Source organism: Manacus vitellinus, unplaced genomic scaffold, assembly GCF_001715985.3.
Source record: "Manacus vitellinus isolate BGI_N305 unplaced genomic scaffold, ASM171598v3 scaffold_23_pilon, whole genome shotgun sequence".
NCBI classification, from domain to species: Eukaryota; Metazoa; Chordata; class Aves; order Passeriformes; family Pipridae; genus Manacus; species Manacus vitellinus.
Genome location: NW_021939718.1, coordinates 11,127,120 through 11,149,395, shown reverse-complemented (window position 1 = coordinate 11,149,395; position 22,276 = coordinate 11,127,120). Strand labels below are relative to the sequence as shown.

The 22,276-nt window shown below is 44.0% G+C and overlaps 1 protein-coding gene across 3 annotated transcripts in view; it reads left to right on the top strand.

The window, feature by feature from the left end:
• The first annotated feature begins 1,187 nt into the window (after positions 1–1,187).
• The window catches only part of VCAN (versican), a 95,243-nt gene continuing 74,154 nt past the window's right edge, over positions 1,188–22,276 (top strand). For all 3 annotated transcript variants that reach the window (XM_018072899.3, XM_018072898.3, XM_018072897.3), the window contains exons 1-3: positions 1,188–1,451; positions 9,692–9,767; positions 15,362–15,733. In XM_018072899.3, the coding sequence (XP_017928388.2) occupies positions 9,698–9,767; positions 15,362–15,733 (442 nt within the window). In that variant the 5' untranslated portion in view covers positions 1,188–1,451; positions 9,692–9,697. The remainder of the gene's footprint in view (positions 1,452–9,691; positions 9,768–15,361; positions 15,734–22,276) is intronic.

The following is a 22,276-nucleotide window of genomic DNA, read 5'->3' as shown; positions in this document are numbered from 1 at the left end:
TTCACCCAGCACTCCATCTCCAGGCCACAGCTCACACAAACCTTGTCTGGTTTAAGCCTCCAGGTCTCTATTTCCTCCTGTTTGTCTGTCATCTTTCCACCTGCAGCTCCTCTAACTTGGCAATGGAGGTCTGTCTTTGGAAATGAGGGCTTTGGGATTGTCTGAAATCCACTGTCAGCATAACTCTGGGGACAGACCAGCTGGAACAGTAACAGCAAGAGGTGCTGAAAGAAAACTCCTCTGCCTCTTCCAGTTGTACCTGGGGCTGCCAAAGACGTGCCCAGGTGTGAGCAGTGTGATCAGGCACACCTATTCCTCCAGGGTTTTCTTTTCTGGCCTGGGCTTTACACCCTCCTGGAGGAGGGGGGCTTGTGGCATCCAGTGGTCTGAGAAGGCACATGCCAGAGGCACCTCTTCTGCCAGTGTTTTGAGAGGGTGCCTTAAGCGTCTCCCATAGACTGAGATAGGAACATTTTGGGACAGGAGCTGCCTGGAGAGGACAGAAGACCCTTTATTAACTGGTGAAAGTCCCTTGTAAAAGAGTGGTTTAGAATTCTGCTTATGACTTCATCTCTGAGAGGTTTGGACAGCAAAAGCAGAGTCTAATCTAAAAAAAAAAAAAATAAAAAGAAAGAAAAATGGCTGGAGATTCATAAAGCTAGGGTGGAGAAGCTTGGCTCAGGAGGCTGCCTATGCAAGTCTGCCTGTGAATTAGTATTGGCAGGGGAAGTTTGGAGCCAGCACCAATATATTCTTTCATTGCAATCTCCACTGAGACTGGGGAGGCAAAGGGGAAAAAAAAGGATTTCGGTCCCAGTCACTTTCCCCCATTTCAACCGGCTTCCGGAGCCAGGGTACAGGAGGTCTCTGCATTCTTTTCTCGGTTAATTGTTTAATTGGGGAACAATGCGCCCTGTGCACCCTCTCCGGATGGCTAGTGCCCGTCCCGCCGCACCGGGCTGCGGGTCCCACTGCGGGTCTGGGGTGCAGGGGGCGCCCCGAGGGGGCGGAGAGGGGGGCCCCGCTCGGCGCAGGCGGGCGCTGGGGGCTCTCCTGCGCCTAGCAGCTGCAGGAGCTTTGGAAATTGCAGGGAGGCTCTCGCAGAGCCTGTGAACCCTCCTCTCCCCGAGCCAGCGCCCCTCCTCTGCAGCGCTGACGGTACAACGATATAATAATGATGGGTGGCTGAGGCTCGCATTTGAACTTGCAGGCGAGCTCCCTTTGCCCACAGCTCGGTCCTGGCTCCGCAGCCGTGAGTCAGGTGCTCGCTGGCGGGAGGGCAGGGAAGGAGGGAAGACCGAGCTCTGGGAGAAGGGGAGACCCCGGATCCACCGGCTCCTTCCAGCACTAGCGAGGGGATTTACTCTTTCATGCGGCCACTGGGATCTCTGGACTAGACCAGCCACCACGTTGTGATTTTTTGTGATCTCTGCAATACGCTACCTTTTAAGGTAACTATAACTCTTTTATTGCGGCTTGGTTTTTTGTACTCCCCCCCCCCCCCTTTCTTTACCTATGATTTGCAGCAAACACTTAGTGTGGGATTTAAAACAATTGTTTTACTGCTGTACCAACAAAGAGTTTGAACTGCAAATCTTAAGCGGGAGGGAATAAGCGATGATTGGTGAATTTAAACAACCTGGGGTAAGTTCAACGACACGCACAGGGGAGAGGAGAAGGAGGGATGCTCGGGAACCCACAAAAAAAAAAAAAAAAAAAATCCAGTGCAAGGAGGAGAACAAAGAAAACTAGGGAATAGAAGACTTTGGGGTGGGAGCCCTGGCAGAAGTGTTTGGTACTGGTGGTTTGGATGGCTGGGAAGGCAGAGCCGCACCTTGGGCTCGGGAGGGAGACGGGAGGAAGTTGCTCCGTTTGGATGTTAAGTACACAAAGCGCCCGTGTGGCAGGAGCTACCAGAACGGACCTTTCCCTTCAGCCACCGGCTTTTCTAGCGCTGGGAAAAGCGTGTGCTCGATCTCCTCCGCTCCTGTGTGCTCCCCCCATCCATCTCCCCCCTCCCCCTTTTTTTTTTTTTTTTTTTTTCCCTTTTAATCTCTTCTCCTGATGTTCCTGGAAAGCTGCTCGCAGAGCAGAGCGGAGCTGAGGTGCTGAGCATCTCTCTCCCGAGGAGCCGGAGAGCAGCGTATCCCCCTGAGCCACATTTTCACTGCGGAAAGGGAGGCAGTGGGTGAGGAGGAGGAGGAGGATCGCGAGGTCAGTGGAGCAAAACGCCCCCTCTTAGACCCGCGTCCAGCTTCTCTGTGGCACGGGCACTGTCTTCCCCCTCCGCTCCCGGGGATCTCGCCTTTGTGTTACAAAGGAAAAGTGAGAGCATCGTGGAGGGAATTGAGGGAGTTCGGACGGCGGGAAGAAGCGGGGGCAGTGTATGTGCGGAGAGATGGGACCCTCTGCAGCTCCCTCCGTCCCCCGACCCCGTCCCCACACAAAGGGCGGTCCCGGCCTTCATTGTCCCCCTGGTCACGTCTTCTCGGCCACCCCCTCTCCGTCGTTCCCTCCCGGCACCGGCTTTCGGGAGTAAGCCCCGATGGCTTTTCTTTCTTTCTTTCTTTCTTTTTTCCTTTTCTTCCCTCCTCCCCCCCCCCCCCCCCACTTCTCCTTTTTTTCATCCCTTTCCCCCGTTTTTTCCGCTTTCCTCCCTCTCTCCCTCCCCCCTTTTTTCTTCTCCTTTTTTCTCCGTTTCCCCTCCCTTTCTCCCCCTCATTTTCCCCCTTTTACCCCTTTTTTCGTTTTCTCCCCTTCCCCTTTCCCCCTCTTTTTCGCTTTTCCCTTTTTTCTCCTTCCCTATCCTGTTTTCCCCCTTCATCCACCCATTTCCCCATCCTTCCCTCCCTTTTTTCCCCTTCTCCCCCTTATTCCCCTTCCCCCCTTTTTTCCCCTTTTCATCCCTTTTTTTGACTTTCCCCCCTTTTTTTCCTTTCCCCCCTTTTCTCCTCCCCTCCCTTTTTTCCTTCCCCCTCCTTTTTTCCCTTCCCTCCCTTTTTTCCCTTTCTGTATTTTTTTCCCCTTTCCGTCTTTTTTTCCTTTCCCTTCCTTTTTTCCCTTCCCCTCTTTTCCCTTTTTCCTCCCTGTTTTCCCTTTCCCCCTTCTTTCTTTCCCATCCTTCTTTCCCCTTTGCCTCTCCTTTCACCCTCCTTCTTCCTCTTCCTCTTTTCCCTTTTCCCCCCCTTTTCCTTTTTAAGTTTAGGCATGAGCTTTGAGACCCATCCCAGGATGGGAGAGTATGAATGTCGGGTGGGTTTAGGGATTGGCTTTATTTCTGTGCCGGGTTTTTTTCTCTCTCTCTTTTTTTTTTTTTTTTTTTCTTAACAAGACGGAGCGAAAGAGGAAGTTTCCTCCTCCCTCATGAGGAGCTGGAGAGGCCGGCGGGGCGCGGGACGGGGCGGGCCCGATGCCGCAGCCCACTGGGCGCGCAGCCGGGGCAGGGGGCGGCTGTGACAGGGCTGGGTGTCCTCGGGACCGGTTTGGGGGGTCCTGGTTTTAGGGATCCCAGGTTTGGGGATCCCGGTGTGGGGGCGCGGCCGCTGTCGAAGGAACGGCGCGGGCGCGCGGCGGCACCGCGGCGCCCCCCGGCGGCAATGGCGGCATCGCAGCGGCCGCTGCTTTCCCGCCCGAGGGCTCCGGACTCCTCGCTGTGAGGGGAAAATTCCCACCCCATCCCCCCGAAAAAAAAACCGCAAACCCCAAATCATCATCGTAATAAAATAATTAAAAAGAAATACCCTCGAACAAAAAAAGAAAAAAAAAAAAAAAACAAAACACAAGCAACTCTGTGGCTTCTCTGTTTTGGTGTGTTCCTCGCACTCCTCATCCAGCTCTGGGGTTCTGGGCGCAGAAAAAGACACGGATCTGTTGAGGCAAGTCCAGAGGAGGCACCAAGATGATCAGAGGGATGGAGCAGCTCTACTGTGAGGAAAGGCTGGGAGAATTGGGATTGTTCAGCCTGGAGAAGAGGAGGATATGGGGTGACATAGTTGTGGCCTTACAGTGCCTGAAGGGGCTACAAGGAACATGGAGAGAGACTATTTACAAGGGCCTGAAGTTAAAGGACAAGGGGGAATGGCTTCAACTGACAGAGGGCAGGGTTAGAAGGGATATTGGGAAGGAATTCTTCCTTGTGAGGCTGGTGAGGCCCTGGTGCAGGTTACCCAGAGTAGCTGTGGGTACCCCATCCCTGGAAGTGTCCAAGGCTCGGTTTGACGGGTCTTGTATCAACCTGGCTTAGTGGAAGGTGTCTCTACCCAGGGCAGGGGGTGGAATGGGATGATCTTTGAGGTCTCTTCCAACCCAAACTGTTCAGTGATTCTATGACAGGGGAGCCGGCAGTGCCTGAAGGGCTGTGTTTGACAGTGATGTGGAACTGGGGTCTTTCCCAGCTCCAGGTTTTCCCACTCCCCTCAGTGCCATCAGATGGGATTGGGCGTGCGGAGAAGGTGCAGCAGGGCACCTTCAACCTCCCTTGAGTTCAGCACTGGTGCTGGATGGACCCCAAGATTCACCGAGGAGCCCCTCACCCAGCCCACAGGCTGGTCCTGGAGCTGAACCCCTGTGATGGCAGCATGAGCAGCACCTTTGTGTCATTTATCCATGACTGCACTTCTTGCTCCCTTCACCAGTGTGGGTGCTCAAGACAGGTGGGCAGGGGATGTCTGCAGCTCTCCTGAACCAGGCCCCCCAGGCAGTGGTCCCAGCCTCAAGGCTGCCAGAGGTCAAGAAGCATTTGGACAATGGTCTCAGGGACACGGTGGGATTCTTGGGGTGTCCTGTGCAGGGCCAGAAGTTATGATCAATGATCCTTATGGGTGCAGCTTGGGATATTCAATGGCTTTGGAAAGCAGGAGTCAGAAGTTGGAGCTGGCACTGGGGTGGTGCTGGGAGGAGCAAGGTATGCTCATTGCTCCTCCACAGGCTCCTGGACTCTGGGTCATCTCTCCACACACTGCCTCTGGAAGTTTTCCAGCATGTCTCTGCATGGCTGTACCGGAGCCTGGAGCCACTTCTGGTATAAATGAGCACGGGACTGGGAGGGATGTCCTGAGGCAGCACTGCCACAGGGAGGACCACCAGAACACACTATGCTCTGCTCACTTTTCCTATCTGTGCCCCAGGCTAGAGCCAGCACTCTGGCTAGTGAGGCTTCAGTGTGGAAGATTTCCCCCCCCAGCTGCAGAAGGTGATGAGGAAGGGATGATGCAGTAGCCCCCAAGACCTTCTGCAAGGCCTTAGGAGGACCTTTCCAAGTGATAACAGGCCAAGCAGAGGTTGCTAATGAATCAGATGCAGGCTGATGCACCATATGGCAGCACAGTGGGCTAATTAATCATGTAGCATAGACATGGTGAAACTGGCAAAGTTAATTAAACAGCGTTAATGGTGAGGTGGATACATGTCAGCAATAAACAGGCAGTGTAAAAGGATCAAAGGGCTGCAGAAGCAAAAGAAAGTGCAGGATGTGTGCATGTTTGAGAAAGGATGGAAGCTGTGACGTTTCAGGGCTTGGGAGGTATCAAGAGTTGTTCTGGTTGTTTCCAGCTTATTGGGATTCCACCGGGAAGTTGTAATTTACTGTTTTACCCATTACTATGAGCAGCAACCTTCCTTCACTTCTCCAGTACTAGATTCTGTTGGGTTCCTCCCTCCTATTTTTATTTTTTCTTTTAGTTTTTTATATCCTTCTGACTTTCACTATGAGGGTCGATGGGCAGAGGCTGTTTTATGTGTTTAAGAAACACGTTCAGCATTCACAGTGCGGCTGCGGAGCATGTGCTGAATCAACTTCAGTGTGACCTGAGGAGTTGCAGGCTTCAGAGACAGTGTTACCTCCATCAAAGCAGCTAATTCCTCACTGTCCCAGCTTCAGAAAAAATGGGAGTAGTTTTTGGATGGTGAACTTTAGTCTGTTCCACACCAGGACAATTCACTGTCTTTCTGAACCTTGAGTTTTAAACAGAAAGAGAGAGATGATGTTCTACCACCTGATTAAATTAAAGTAGCACTGGTGTGAGATCAAGCTTACATTGTAAACTAAACACAAGCTGGAATTTGGTCAGAACTTACTGCTCCTATGAGTTTTTGCTGTAGTAAGGGAAGGTAGCAGTGCCTGCAAAAATAGGAGACATGCTCTGTCCCCACAGAGAGAACCCCCACTACAAGTTTTTAAAAATGTGAAGTTTAACAAGGACTTTGGCAACTTTTGGTTAAAAGATGCTGCGCTCAGGGTTGCATCCCATTTAAAAATGCAGTGCAAATTCCCACTGTAGATCCATCTGCCTATGGTAGCTCTTAATAAAGTGAATCAGTCCAGTTGGAAACCAGTCAGCAGGCAACCCAAGTTTGGTCATGTTAAGTGAGATACTTTTTTTTAATAGAAGGTGGAAATTAAGCACTCACTCAAGTCTTGCAGCTTTAGCTGGCAAGCTTTTCTCATAGTGTTATGGATTTCTTTTACTCTGGGTGTAGTGACACCAAGGGGGAAAAAAAATGCCTGTGGAAAACGTAAGTTTAAAAGGATTTTGGCTAATTGCTGTGGACTTAGAGGCAGTATGGCAGTCAGGCAGCAGACTTATGTGAGCTGTAGAGTGCAGGAATGGGAAACACAAACCAGTTTTAGAGTAGGGATTTTGCTTAGGAGGCTGCAAGGGAACACAGTCAGCTGCATCCTCTGCCAGCAAAAGGGGAGGAGGCAGGAGCAGCCACAGGCCAGTGTCCTGGAAACGTGGGCAGCACTGAAGGGGAATTGGGATGCAAGGTGTAAGTCACAACCTCTGCCTTGCCTGTGGCTCCTGGGGAGGATTTTTGGCACCAGGTCTGCAAAACTCCACTTTCCCCTAAGCTGGGCTGCCCTGGGGGACTGAGCGGCATGCTGCTGTTGTGGTCTGCATGTTTGGAGAGGGTGTCAGGAATAATTGCACATCTCATTCTGGCAGCTGTAGGGGAACAGCACTCAGTAACCCAGGAGTATTTATGGGAGCCCACCAAGGACCATAACGTGACAACCAACCCTCAGGTGCGGAGGGTTGTTTGGGAATCACTCTCCTGAGCCTGTGGGTTGGAAATCAGACCATTCCCCCAGGGTTTTTCATTGCTCCAGTAAGCATTTCAGGATAAGGAAGATTTATAAAAAGTCAAGAAGTGGTGTTCCAATAGACAGGTGGGGATTTTTGGCAGATGTCTCATATTAATCTTGGTGCTCAAACAGTGCAGTTTTTTGGAGCCATCCGAGCTCTTGGTGTGGCAGGTGTAATTCCTGCTCTACTCAATAAAAAGCTTAGAACCATCACAGCCACAAGTGCTCTCTTCTGTTCCCATGGATACCTCAAAAATTGTTCTTCCACAGCTGCCTCTCTGTTTTCACATATCACTGTGGGTGTGCATGTTGTGTTTAGTGACTGGGAGTGGAGCTGTAGGGTTTGTCTTTGCCAAACCTGGAATCAGTTGTGTCATGACAGTATTGCAACAAGCTTCCAAGGGCAACAGGCTTCCATTGGCATGTGTCAGGTGTCCAGGAACTCCAGATCAGAACCAGGACAATGGAGCAGGAGATGGATGCAACATGCAACCCATGTCCTGGAAAAAGAAAATACTTTATTCTTTTTCTTGGCCATTGTCTTTGATTCTCCTGGTTTCTGGTCCCAAAAGCCGAGGTTGCCTTTGGGGGGAGGAGGAGGAAGAGAAAGCATGGGGGTAAATATGGAAAGCTAAACTTGTAAACATTCTGTTCAGGATTTTTTGTTTTGCTGCTGGTGTAGCCAATGTGTGACATACGAGAGCACATGAGGACAGAAAATCTCTAAAGAAGGTTTGGAGCCACTCAGCTTTCACAGAAGCCTTTCACATTGTCTTGCAGGCAGGACCATCACCCACCACCTTGGGAGGTGGAGAATTCTGTCAGTCTTCTTTCTGTCCTCTCTTCAGAGAGCTTATGTTACTGTAGGGACCGGTTTGGTGCTTGGGGCTTCCAGCAGCTTCAGGATACAAGCATTGCTTGAAGGGCCTTCTAGTCTGTGTAGGCTCAGACTGACCTCTCTATTCTTTAATTATTGTGTAATAATGAGGATCATTTAAGTGTTTATCTCAGCAAACGTGACTATCTGTATTTCAGAGCTGGTCTGTTGCATTTAAAGGACTTTAATGTCTGCAGCTCTGAATTTGTGCAACCTCCTCACTCACAGCAACCTTCTACAGGGAATTTATATCAGAGCACAGTATAGAATTTTAAGATTAGCTATTAAATAGCCACTTTATTTTCTGCACATGCAGGTTGGCTTATGTAAGTGTACGGAGACATGAAACTGTCTGGGTGTTGGGGTTGTGTGTTAGGGTCTTCAGAAAAAGTTTTATGGCAGATAGGGCTTAAACTGAATGAAGTCAAAGATGTCCCTGGTTCTTGTTTGGGACATGAGAAGCGCAAATTCCATGGAGTTCATGTTGCAAAATAAGTGATATCACACTGTACACTCAGCCCTCCTGAATGGCTGAGGCAGAGATGGGGTGTCCTTGGCAGCGCACAGGCAGATCTGTGGAAAGCAGCTGCATTTCTTCCTCCACGCCCTGGGAATACTCTGTAGCAGATGTTTCCTAGTGCAACCATCTGGCTCTGGCCATCCATGTATAGGGAATGAAGGTCTTTGGGGTTTTCAGCCCTGGCGGGTGGGAATTTTTAGCTTGGCTCATTGGAAAGGCTCGGTTTGGGATGTTTTGTGTCTTTTCTGAACTGCTCAGATGTTACAGAACATACAGCAGCTCACAAAGACATGTGTGAAGTATGGGCCTATGGGGCGCAGCTGTGAGCTGTGGAGAGAACTGTCCTGAGGTTGAAGATGTCAACAGCAGTTTTCTGGAGATGTCTTTCTGTGTGTCTTGCTGTCATGTTCACTATCACTTGTGAAGATTTTTAAATGTATTAATGTTTTCTGTTATACATTTGTGCAATGCAGGTTCCAGAGTTATAACACAGACATATCTCTGTGTTATAAATCTCTACTACACTGATCCTTAGAACAGCTCAACTTTGAGTAATCTCTCTTGGACAGGAGAAAACTGTCAGTCAGGCTACTTGGCCAAGTGAGGAACCCAAGTAGCATATTTTGACAGCAATTATCAGGGTTTTGTGATAAAACTTTTTCAATGGCAGGGTTTGGAAAACTGCTGCTGAAAGTTATTTCTTCTGATGTCTGGGTGGTACCTAGGGATGAGGGACTTACAAACCCCTAATAGTTATCGGTGTCTGTGGAGTTTGTAATGCTATTGTCAGCATGCTTTTGAAATTTTTGAGAGGTTTATAGGTCTGGTGTGTGTAACTATGAACTGAAATAGAAATGGAGAAATACTATTTGAAGATGCAATTATTGTTCTGTACATATGATACATGTGGAGAACCCTTCAGTTGTTAAAGGTGGAGCCTGTAAAGGGAATGAGAAGCAAATTCAAATGGAACTGATGTGTCTGAACATCCCTCTGGACTCAATCACCTGGAACTCATTATAGATCTACATTCCACAGGGGCACATCATCATTATAACAAATTTCCTTCATAAATTATCAAAAGGAGACACCCCGGAAGCAGGAAGGACTGCTTCTGATATCAGTGACAAACACTAATTTACTGAGTTACAACACTTGTTAAGAGCACAATGCAACACTAACAACTTATCCTTTTGTTCTTTATTTCTAGGTCAAGATGTTGTTAAGTATAAAAAGTATCTTATGGATGTGCTCTACATTAGTTATAACATATATGCTACCTAAAGGTAAGTCTGTTGTACCCAGAACCATTCATTAAAATCAATTTAGTCCAATTGGTGGTGTGTTTCCCAGGACTTAGCTGCTGGGGTCTGGAGCAAGGATTGTCAGGGCAGCTGCAGGTCTGCAGTTTAAGTGGAAAGGAAAGAGCCCTTACTACTTCTCCTGGCAATTACATGCTAGAACTAGAGTGTGTATTCATGTGTGGTTGCCATGGTTATTTGAAATTTTGAGTCAGTAAGGACAACGTCCCTACAGTTGCTGCAGGCTCACAAAATTGGGATAACAGCTTTCCCAAGTTTCAAAACGAGATCTTTCTTTATTTTCTTTTCCTCCTCTTTCCAGGAATTTCTCAAGCTGAATTTAGCCTTCGGGAAAATCAAATTTACTCTTTCTTTTTTTCTTCCTGCCTGGCTTGAACACTGTTGCTAGCAAAATCTTTAGGCAGTCCTGAAAGATAAAGGAGTAGACTGTTATGCTTAGTGGAGCTAACTAAAAAAAAAGTTGATTTTTACCTCAAGCAGGTTTCTTACTAGAGCAGGACAAGGGACAACAGTTTTAGACTGAAAGAGAATGGGTTTAGATTGGATATAAGGAAGAAATATTTTACAGTAAGGGTGGTGAGACAGTGGCACAAGTCACCCAGAGAAGTTGTGGATTCTTCATCCCTGGAATAGCAGGGCATCTCTAGATATCCCCTAACTTACTCCACTTTTTATTACTTCTTAAAAGCTCCTGTTATCTCCAGAGTAGAATTTTTGGTCCTTAAGAAAGTTCTAGATGAATGTCCCAGTAAGGACTTCTTTGGAATGTAAACCAGGTTGCGACCCATCCTTATTTGCCCAAAATTTTTGAGAGAATTTTTAACTTTGATTTTCCTAGAACACACTGTGAACTTTGTGGGGTTTATTTTTGAAGACCATTCTTTTACCATAGAGAGACTTAAAAAAATTCAAAGTATGGCCATGGTGAGGAAGACAAAGAGTAAAAAATTTCCTTTTTCATAAATTCGTTCAATTCATGATCCCAAAGAGTCTCGGGGATCAACTCTCATCCTTCTCTTTTGCAGAAACGTCAGTCAGTTTGTGTAATATTTTTAAGGATGAATGTTAGAAGACTTACAGAATCTTTATATGTGCAGCTGTTTCTTTTGTTTGAAAATACTCCAGAAATAAAATACATCTCAGCATTTTGAAGTGTTAGACATCTTGAGTTTCAATCTCTTCTTTTCAAATCCTTAATTTGAACACAAAATTGAAGCCTTGAAATCTTTTGTGAGACACAAATTCCCACCGCTCACCACTATTCCTGCCCTTGCTTTTCACCCTCATCTTTTTGAATGGTCACATTCATAAATACCTGCAGTGTTTGCACAGCATTCTCCTTAGATTTTATGTAGTAACAAAAGTGTTTTTCCTTTGAGGTAGAGAATAGCCTTGCATGGGTTCTTTAGGACTTTGAATTCTCAGATATGTGTCAAGAGGCAGCAGGAAATGGAGTTTAAGGTTCTGGGTTCCGTGACTGTCCCTCTGTGAGACCTTTTTTTGCTCGGGTACAGGTGAAGGATTAATGACAGAAGTTCACCATCCAGGTTTATGCCTGCTGCTGATATGGCATTTACTCACTTTGAACTGGTGTTAGGGTATTGTAGTTTACGAGCTGGACCCTGTGATTATGCTGGAGTTTTCCTTACCTGTTTTAAGTGTCTATTTGCCATGCCATGGGTGAGCACCCTTTTGTGAAAGCTCTGTAATCCAGAAGGCAGCAGAAATCCCCTAGATTGTAGCGTGTGGTACATTCTTTCAAAAATATATAAACAACATGCCAGTGTAAACATCAGTTTGTGTGATCATTTTTGTGTCATGGGTGCTATAAACTACATGTGTTCGTGTCTATAATGTCTGCATATGTTATGTTGAATTCTGTAGCTGAGATTTATATTTGCCTGGCTTCCTGTGACTCTCCTGCAGACTATAAAAGTAGTTCTCCATCACACTATGCCTCCTTCTCTTATTCTTCTTGCTTAGACCACAAACCAACTAGTAAAAGCCTCCCTGAGTGTTTTTGTTGGGCCTCAGTCCTTTACTTCTGCTGTCGGTTTCATACAAGTTTGTGTGAGCGGTGCACTCAATTTAATTCATCATTATCTTCATTTAGAGATTTGTGGTTAATGAAAAGACTTCTCTTAGGCTCAGTGCTAGTGGCTGGGTTAAGAAAACACATAATTTTATTGATCCTTTCTATCTCCGCTGCTAGGCAGGGCAATATACCATATGTCTAGGCAGGTTGTTGATGAACTGAAAAATGAGATGCAATTTTTTTTCCTCATAAATTTAGCTAAAAATAAATGGAATCTTTTATTTTTTAAGCATGTGAGATTTGTCTGCATAGTCAGTAGCAACATCAGTTCAATTAAGCTTAATTATGTAGCAAAATCACTCCTCTAAGCAGTGTCTCTTCATGTAGGGCATTCTTTTCTTCAGACTCCTTGTCCGTTGCAGACCTACCAGTCTGGTCATTATGGCTGATGTGAAACAGAAGGGCAGAATTCTGTAATTTTTTTTATCTCCTTGGATTCACACTTTAAGAATTTTGTAACATTTACCACAGAAGAAATGTACAAATTCTAGAGAAAGAGGCTTTGTCCTCAAGCAAGAATTCCTTGATTCCACCCCCAAAGGAAATTATCAAGCTATGTGTCATTGGTAGGATAAGTTGACTTTGCAGCTGGAATAGTGGACTGGGAGGAACCATGGAAGCACGGCAACAAAAATCCCCAATGTGTGAGGCACATTACCTCCAGGATCTGCCCGAAATACAACTGCACCAACTCTAGTCCCACCATCTTGTACAACTCCCTCATTGACTTTGCTGGGAGTTCTGCCAAAATAAGTGCTGTGGCCAGGTAATTTGGGTTTAGCTGTGTGTTTTATTCCTTTATTGTCTGTGCATTTTCTCTAATAAATTAATTATGCCTGAGTGATACCAGTTAGTCAGCAACTGAGGAAAATGCTTATATTCATTGCCAGCAAGCAAAGTATTTTCAAACCCATTCTTTTAAGAGTACAGATGTCATAAGTATTCTAGGTCCTACATGATGTGGAAACTTGGTATTAATATTGGCAAATACTTGATTTTCTGAACTTGTTTTCCAATTTACAAAGAGTTACTTAATATTTTGGTCATACTTTTGCCCTCCGTATCCCTTCTAAGAAATAGTCTATCACATACCATTGATAGTGGATGACATGGAGTATACCATAGGGAAAATGGTAAAAGGAAAAAAAGGGCTATATGGATTATTATAAGACATTGATGCTTTCTGCACTGGTCAGTGAATTCTTCTAGATTAACTAATTTGGACTGCTGCTAGAAATCAGGCTTTTCACAACTGTGCAGGACATCAATTAATCTTATATTTCAAATACCATATCAGAAAAATAGTTTTGGTTTTTTTTTTTCAGTAGGAAAAAGCTTCTGCTTCCCCTTCTTTGTCCTTCTCCTTTCTCCTTCTCCTCCTTTTCCTTCTCCTTCTTCTCTTCCTTCTCTTTCTTCCCTCCTCTCATCAAAACAAATAGGGTTTTTTCTGTGGTGTTTTCTGGAGTTAGAGAAATGTGTCTGTAGCTACAATCTCCTGTTCTGGGATGTAAAACAACTTAGACTGGATCTAGTTTGCATGTCATTAGGATATGTGTTATTTGCCCAGGGTTACATTAGCTGATATGAAGGTTTTAAAGAGAGGAAATTTCCTCGGGGTTCAGTGCTGATATTGCAGATCGCTCATAATCAGAAACAATGTTCTCAAATGTTTGTTGAAATTCTGTCAGTCAGAATAATTATAACTAGGTCATTCTTCATTTAAGAAGAAATTTCCTGTAATGTCTATAGATAATAAGAGATCATAATAAATACTAAATATTTTGAGACTGATTTTAATCTTCCACCTGTGAAATTTGGCAGTAATTCCATCACAACTGATAGAACTGAGAGTTCATTCTGCTTCTTTATCTCTAACCTACTGTAACTCAGGGAAGTTTCAGAAATTAAAGGTGATATAAAAAGTCTCTGATCTAATCAGTTTTGATACCATCATCTTGACTCTATCTGAATTGTGTTCCCAAAGAATTCTAATTAGGGAGGCTGGATGGAAAGGACCTGAGTACTTCCATTCTGGGGATCCCCTGTATCAGATAATTTTTCTCTTTTTCTCCTTAGTGCTTTATTATTGAAATGCTTGGGCATCAAGCTGTGATTCTTTTATTGAACCTTTTTAGATAATACTGTTATCTAATACTTTATCCTGTATAAAGTAGTCTGTCTTTGTTAAAATAATCAACTTGAGCAATTTTACATTTTTCTTCTTTTTTTTGCATTCTTTTTAAAGAAAGGTAAAAAATCTCTTTTTCTCTTTCTCTTTTCCTCTTCTTTAATTTCCCTCCCTCCCCCAATCCTCTACTCTTTACAGAGAGATGGAGAGATTATATTTTTATTATAGATAAATAGCTAGATAATTTTCATGTAGTGGTGTCTCCTACTTCATGTATCACTTTGTTGGTGTCTAGTATATAATTTATTATACTTCTAAACTTTATGACTCCTAGTTCATCACAATGATGACCAAGTTCCACCTTTCAAAAAATGTTAGAGTGCAGGACAGTGAAAGAGGTGAAATAGATTCTGTTGTGCATCAGCTTTTAATGTTCATTAAGCCATGTATGATGAAATAACAGTGCATAAAAAAGTAAATTCATCAGAAATCCTCTTTCAAATTGCTGTGTGCGGGTTGGATGAACAGTAGTCAACTTTTCCCTCGGGATACTGTCAGATGGAAGTGTTTGCAAAGTGTTTGCAGCTGGAGATGTCATGAAAATGATAAAGGTCCTATCACGTCAAGTCTAAGCCAAGCAGGGACCTTCTCCGTGCTTTACTTCCTTCTTTGCCTAACATCCTGAGATAATTAATTTCTGCAATGTGTTAAAGGCCCTGAGGCTACAAGGAAACAACCTTGAAAGAATGACTATTTGGGGGAATCTCATTGAAAAGTCTTTTGTTTCAGCACATCTGCAATAAAAAGAGTTAAACCCTGGAAGAATAGAGGAGTCAGGGATATCATGTGGGCAAAGTCGTGGGCTGTGCTTTCCTCTGAGGACAGGAGCACGTGAACAAGCTGCTGTGAGGAAAGGCAAGGTGTAAATACCAGTAAGCTCCCATATATATATTGTTTTGGTCAGCAACAGGTGAGAGATAACTCATCATCTTTCACTCAGAGTGATCTTCTTCTTGTCAATTGAAGAAACAGCCCTTGCAGTTCATCTGTCACCTGAAATTTCAGACCAGTTTCCAAAGGTCAATAACTTGGTGACTGTAACAAACAGAGAAAATAAACCAGAATTAAAATTTGCCCAAAGAGAAAAGGGCTCCAGCAGCAGTCTAAGATTGTTAAAAACTCTTTTTTATCTTATCCTAACCAGTCAAATTAGCTAAGGTTCAGGTGTTTCAGGTCTTGTGCAAGCAAATCATTAAATAACAACAAAACATATTTGTTTCCCGTTTCATTAATGTGATTTCTCCTTTCTCTCCTCCCTCTCTCCTCTTTTCCTAGTTAAAGCAGAAAAAAAAACCGTGGTGAAGGGTTCTCTCTCTGGGACTTCAGTGCTGCCATGCTTCTTCTCAACCACCCCCACCATAGCCTCCAGCTATGCAGCTGAGTATCTCCGGATCAAGTGGTCAAAGGTGGAACTGGATAAAAGCAGGAAAGACGCGAAAGAAACCACCGTCCTGGTGGCCCAGAATGGCAACATCAAGATAGGTCAGAGCTACAAGGACAGAGTGTCTGTCCCAGCTCACTCAGAAGAGACGGGTGACGCCTCGCTGACCTTCTCGAAGCTGCGTGCAAGTGATGCTGGGGTCTATCGCTGCGACGTCATGTACGGAGTGGAGGATACACAAGGGATTGTCTCACTGGCTGTTGAGGGTAAGGACTTGTCTGTTTCATTTGTAACCAACACTAATTCTGGTTAAATTAGTAAAACTTAGTAATTAACACAGAACTAGGGAGTATTTAAAGGAGCATCTTCAGCAATTTGCCCTTGTTTGTGTAGAATGAGAAGAAGCGACAGTCTTGCAGCTGAAGCTGTGGTTGGCCCTTCATGATGTACCAAACCATGTTGCCATCAGAACCACTCTTTCTGCGGCAGGAATGTCAAGCACAAAGAAAGTTACTTTTCACGCAGTGGTAAAGGTTGTGTGGGCAGAGCTGACAGAAGCTGCAGGAAAACAATTAGTGGAGGGGTTTGCTAGATGTGGAGTGTCCAGTGATAACAGTATGCTTGCCATCACTGTAGGAAACAGCCTCCACAATTTTGAGGGGGAGAAGTCTGCTTGTAGAGAGACAGAAGAGACAGGACTTTCAAAATCATAGAATTATTGACGTTGGAGAAGACCTCTAGGATTATCAAGTCCAACCATTAACCCAGCACTGCCATGTTCGCTCACTAAACCATGTCTCCAAATGCCACATCCATGCATTTTTTTGAACACTTTCAGAGATAGTGGCTCCCCCACTTTCCTGAGAAGCCTGTGCCAATGCCTGACAACCCTTTCAGGGAAGGTGTATTTCCTCATATCTAACCTAAACCTTCCCTGACACAACCTGAAGCCTCCTCTTCTCATCCAGTCCCTCGTTCCCTGGGAGAAAAGAGCAATCCTCACCTGACTCCATCCTGCCATCAGGTTGTGGCAGAGACTGAGAACTTCCTCCCTGAGCCCCCTTTTCTCCAGGTTGAGCCTCCCCAGCTCCCTCAGCCACTCCTGGTGCTCGAGACCCTTCCCCAGCTCTGTTCCCTCAGTGCTCCAGCCCCTCAATGTCTCTCTTATCTGAAGGGCCCAGAACTGCCCCCAGCACTCAAGGTGTGGCCCCAGCAGTGCCCAGCACAGGGACAGCACTCTCAGGGCCTTTTCCAGCTTTTCAACCCCTCTGCCCCAGTCTGGAGCTGCAGGGGATTATGCAAAAAATAATGGCAAAAGGAATATCTGATCTATAAGTGTTTTTCTCCCAGGAGCCACTTAACCAGCACATCGAGTACAGCACAGAGGCTGCCCCAGAGCCTACTGCTGTACAGCCTTGTCAGTTTGGCACCAAGTCTGAGCTAACAGACTGTGCTGAAAGGCTGGATGTATTAGCCCAGGCTCTGTGCCATGCATAGGCAAATTCTGGACCCAGGTTTACTGTGTGTACTTAGAACAATGTGTTGTGTGGACATATCTGCTCGCAGGAGCCTTGGTTTGGACCCTGCCTTGCACTCCTTTGCAGTTCTGTGTTTTTTGGAAGTCCAATATTTACTCAAATGACTAGATCCCAAAACAAGCATTAATATCTGCTGCTGGAAATTATAGCTTTGGCTTAGATTTTTTTGGTGAGCTTAACACTGCATTGTTCTTCCAATATGCCTTACCTAACGTAAACAGTCTGTTGCCATAGGTTCAATAAAAGGATTTGAAGGTGTGGTCTTAATTTGGAAATGAAATAAATCAATGTTGCCACTAATGCCTGCATAACCTCATAAATTGTTGGTCCTAATGAAAAAAGCAAAAGGGATCCTGGTTTGAACATTACTTTTTAGTAGCAAATGTATTTGGCATTCCTTACTCCTCTTCAAGTGCTCCCTTGACTATATATCTATATCCAGGAGCAGTAGATGTTTACTACAATAAAATATCTGATGTTATTCAGCTTTTGTAGTTAGTGCTCCTGGAAAAACACTGCAAAGTGATGAACTGATTACATTTATGTTTTCAATTCAAAGAAAATTTCACATGCTCTATTTTCTTTCTGTGACTGTTCTTTTCCATGATTGCTTTAATGTTAAAATTTCAGGAGAGGAAGAAGCTTAACCCAATGAAAAATAACATCCATTCTCAATTTTCTACAGTGTTATGTAAACAAATGTCATTTATCAGACTTGTAAGAGTTTCTTGTGAATGTTGATACTCAAATCTTCTGCCCCTTTTTCAGTGAGGCTTTATGGTTTCTTATGATTTCAGCTTGTAAGTGTGAAAACAAAAACCTTTAGTCCAAAAAGTGAATTATCTCCATTGTGTTGCCTTTTTGAATATGCACCCCAAAGTGATATCAGTTGAAGACAAGTGATCTCCTCTACACTCCTTTGTGAACTCTGTACTGCCTGTCCTTCGTGGGGTATTTCCATGTCAACTGAGGTAATTCCAGAGCTGAGGGCAGTTTCAGCACCGTGCTTTGGTCAGCTCTCCTGGGTGGAGCTGGGGCTGTTGCTTGCAGGGTGACTCATGAAGTCCTGGCAAATTTATCACCACTTTTGTTATTTTGCACATTTTATGCTCACATGAAGTAAGCAAAAAATATCAGTATTGCTCTGAAGTAGGTGTAATTCTTCTTTTGCCATGATAATAGATTTATTAGGCTCAGGATCTCCATTTGTTTTATGGACATTCCCTAATTTTAAACCTTCAAACAAAAAGCACAATTGAGCATCAATGAAGCCAGAGGGATAAGCTTAGACAGCTGCCCTGCTTGTTTTTCAAATTAACCTTTGCTAGTAACATGACAGGTATCTGTGAGAGCTATTTTGAATAAAATTGCTGTAATTGCTATTTCTATCCTTTAGGTATGCTGGGTATATAAAACTGCTGTTGAATACACTGTCCATCAAGCAAATGCATTTTACCAGTGATGGAATGTATTGTGAACTAAAAATGGGATTTCTGAGGAAGAGGAACTTTCTCTGTAGCATATAGATTTTCTTCAGTCAAGCTGTACAAGATGAATAGTTGGTATTAGGCATTGAAAGTAAAGCTTTTAATGCCTAATTATTTTTTTACCTGAGCCTCAAGCCCAAGACCATCTACAAAAGTTGTGTGTATTTGTGCATCTATTTTTTCTTTCTGCTTAGCTATCACAACTGACAAATTTGATAATTTGCATGCCAGTATCCAGTTAATTTGCTCTTTTAGATGACAAATGAACTTCTGAAATTCTGAAAAGTCATAATCATATGTGATTAACAACAAACTTGTGTCTGTACCATTTCAAACTAAAGATCTGGCTGTCCAAGTGTCCTGTTCCAATGAAAGCAACAATAGATTATATCAAAGGGCAAACCTAAATATTTACTCTATTACTGTCAGAGACTTGTCACCCATGGAATTACTCACACAGAGGCTTTATAGTATTCAGTCCTGAGCAGATATGGTTTTTTCCATTTGTTTTTGGAATGTCTGTGGATTTTTAATATCTAGAGCTGGACTACAGGTTAAGCCACCCCTTAACCACAGCTGGTTACCTTAGTTGTTATTCACAAGGAAGATACATTTCTCATCACCCACTTTACCTTTTTTTCTGCATTGCATATTTCTGCTACATTTTTTTTTTTGGCAGGTAAAAGCTTCCAAAGAGTGACAGGAAAGTTGTAGCAAAGTAGGAGTAGAAGGACATTTTGGGCCCCTTGAACTCATTCGTTCAGCATTGCGAGTCCCCACACTATGTGCTGTGCTACCTGCCTTTAATAATCCCAAAATCAAGTGGGAACACCCATTCATATGGATTAGGTGCTTCCCATATTCCACCTCTGAAATCAGTGTTGCTATTTTTCATTTTGCAGTTGGTGAAAGTGTAAGAGAGCAAGGAGGGGAAACAATTTTAGCCCACGCAGGAAGTCCCAGGGCAGCCAGATATCTGCCCTGCCTGTTAATTGCATCTGCAGAGCCGTCCGTGATCCAGGGGATGGTGCCCATGGAGGGGCAGTTTTGTCCCACTGGATACACCCTTTCCTATTTCTAATTGTGGGAAATGCTTTCCTCACACCCTGGTTGTTGCTGTAATTACATCAACCTCTCAGACAAGGATATTTGGTATTCAGAATGAATCCAACAGCATCACGATGTTAAGATGCTTCAGCTTCTTACAAGAAGAGAAATGTAGAATCACAGAACATTTTGAGTTGGAAGGGACCCACTAGGATCATCAAAGTCCAATACTCCAGAATAAGTCATTCACACTCATTTTTTCTTCCATGTATTTTCTTCTCTGCCTTCTGTGCATGTTCCTCTGAAATCTTCCCCTTGTCTCAGGAGCAAATCTTCCTTTGTCAGTTTTTGTAATTTCATTTCTCTACAATGCTTTGAGATTTTCTTCCAACGTTTCTTAATGTTACTAAACCCACAGATCAAACTCTCTCCCATTGGGAGTCCTTGGCCTCACGGTTTTTGAATGTTTTTGGGTGAGATGAGCTCTCTGCCATTCCATATCCCTGGTGACTGATTTGAGAGATTTACAGGTGACAATTTTAGACTTGGCTTCTAACCTTTAGCAAAGCCAGCTTTGGTGAGTTGAATCCCAGAAAGGATTCTCTAAAAAGTATTGCTGTATCTTTCTATGTCCACATTTATTCCTTCTCTCTAGCTGTAATGAAGTCCACTTGTATAAAATATTTTTGACCTACCTTGTAAAAAGCTGACTTAGAAGTGAAACGGGATGCTTGCTACTCTTTATCCTGGAACATAATTGAATATTTAATTAAATTCTTGTTTTATGTGATGCTATGATATTGGACAACAAAAAATAACGTGTATGACAAATGTAGTTAAAAAACCCTAAATCTGAATGAAGAACTCATTGAGCTGAATTTTTATCTTCCTTGGAGATAATTTGATTTAAAGAGATCAAACTGGCAAATGGGATTCTTCCAGTTTCCTCACTCTTTTGTCACAACTTCTCAGTAAATACTTTTTTCCCAAAAGTGAGAGCACTTTTTTCTTTTTTTACTGATTTTTTGGGAGTCCACTGTTTTCATGGGCCTCATTTTGGTTGTTTCTGTTTGATTCTGCTGCAAATCTGGGGGACTTTTTCCCCCAATTTTTTTTCTGTTTTCTTTTTAAAGCCAGTAAAGAAAATCCTAGGCTTAAAATACTGATGCTGTTAATGGAAAGAAGCAGCAATTAGGGAAGCAGGGTAGATGGCAATTCACATTTTCATGTTTATGCAAACTCATCTTTCTTACAAGCATTATAATAATACTTGATGAAAGTTGTTTCTATGTGGGAATGCTGCCACTCAAAGGTGCTGTTAGCCCTGAGAGATATGTTGACAACCTAATTAATCTGTTCCTTCCACAAGAACTCCCCTGCTTTATCTCTTAAGCGTTTGAAGAGATGTTTTTATTTAATCCGTTAGGCTTACCTGTCTTGAAACCTCACCTCCCCTTGATGTTGAACTTCTGTGCTTCCTTTCTGACTAAATTATTGTGGGCTTCTGCATTTTTAAGATATCTCCCTGGGAAGGGAAGGGCACAACTGGTAGCCACCACTGAAGGATGGGAGAGAGAAATTTATTTCTAGGTAATAAAGACACAGTTAGTGCCATGAATCTCTATCCTTACAGGGCAGCAGGTGCAGGGCAGAGGGCTTGGAAAGCACTTTCTCTCCTCACAGTGAGTTCCCCAAGGCTTTGGCAAGGCAGCTCCTGCTGATGCAGGGCAAGCCTGCTCCTCAGGCTGCCAAACGCTAAGACAGGGGTCAGAAGATGAGTGGAAAACCTCAAATGAGGGACATACATGAATTATTCATGCGGGAAGCTGAAAACCCTGCCCTGTTCCTTCCTTTCCTACAGTGCTCAGTCCTGTAACCTCTATTTTGGGGTGTATTTGTGATGTAAGTTTTGTTCTGCATTAAAGGCAAGGAAAGTCATCAAAATGCGTGGCAGTTTTGTCAGTGGGCTGGGGCTTATTTCGGGAGTCTGCACCACAGCGTCCAACATTTAAAGGCAAAAATTAACAGAATAACAACCACTGCCATCATAACTTTTCTGCTTTTCTCTCTTTGCTGTATGAGACAACTTCTGAAATTCAGGCTTTATGTGGCCACATCCAACACCACATGTGGCAGCAGCCTGAGCTCACTACTGAGAGTGAACTGTAATTTATTAGCCATACCAGGAGCTAATAAACTAACTTCCCCTGCTGCTTCACAAGGTTTTGGTGCACCATACCCTGTCAAGTACTACAGGAAAGTTGCAACCTACAGGTGCGGAAACACAAAACCAGGCTTTAACCCATGGAAACTCTGGTTTGTTAAAAGTTAAATACTTTACATTTTCATTTTCTGATCCAAGACATGAGATAAATGATTAAAAGCCATTCACTCTTGCTCTGACAGAAGTGAATTTTGGATGCTACAAATTATGTCCCTGTGAGTGCTCTTCCTTGCTGCTACTCCTTCCTGTAATTACGCTGACTTTGTTTGCCAGATGTTCAGTGACAACATTATACTGTTCTAGTCTGTTTTCCAGTTGCTTTATTTGTTCCTAGGGCAACTCCTTCCTTGCCTTTTTTATTTCAGGGAGGAAATAGACAAAAGGGGAATTAAAAAAACCCAAAACCTTTACAAATGTTTTAAAGTGCAAAGGCTGGGACAATGGATTTTGCCCCTCTCTCTGTCTAGCTGAAACAATGAAAGCCCTGCACTTTAATCTTCTTAGCCCCGGGGG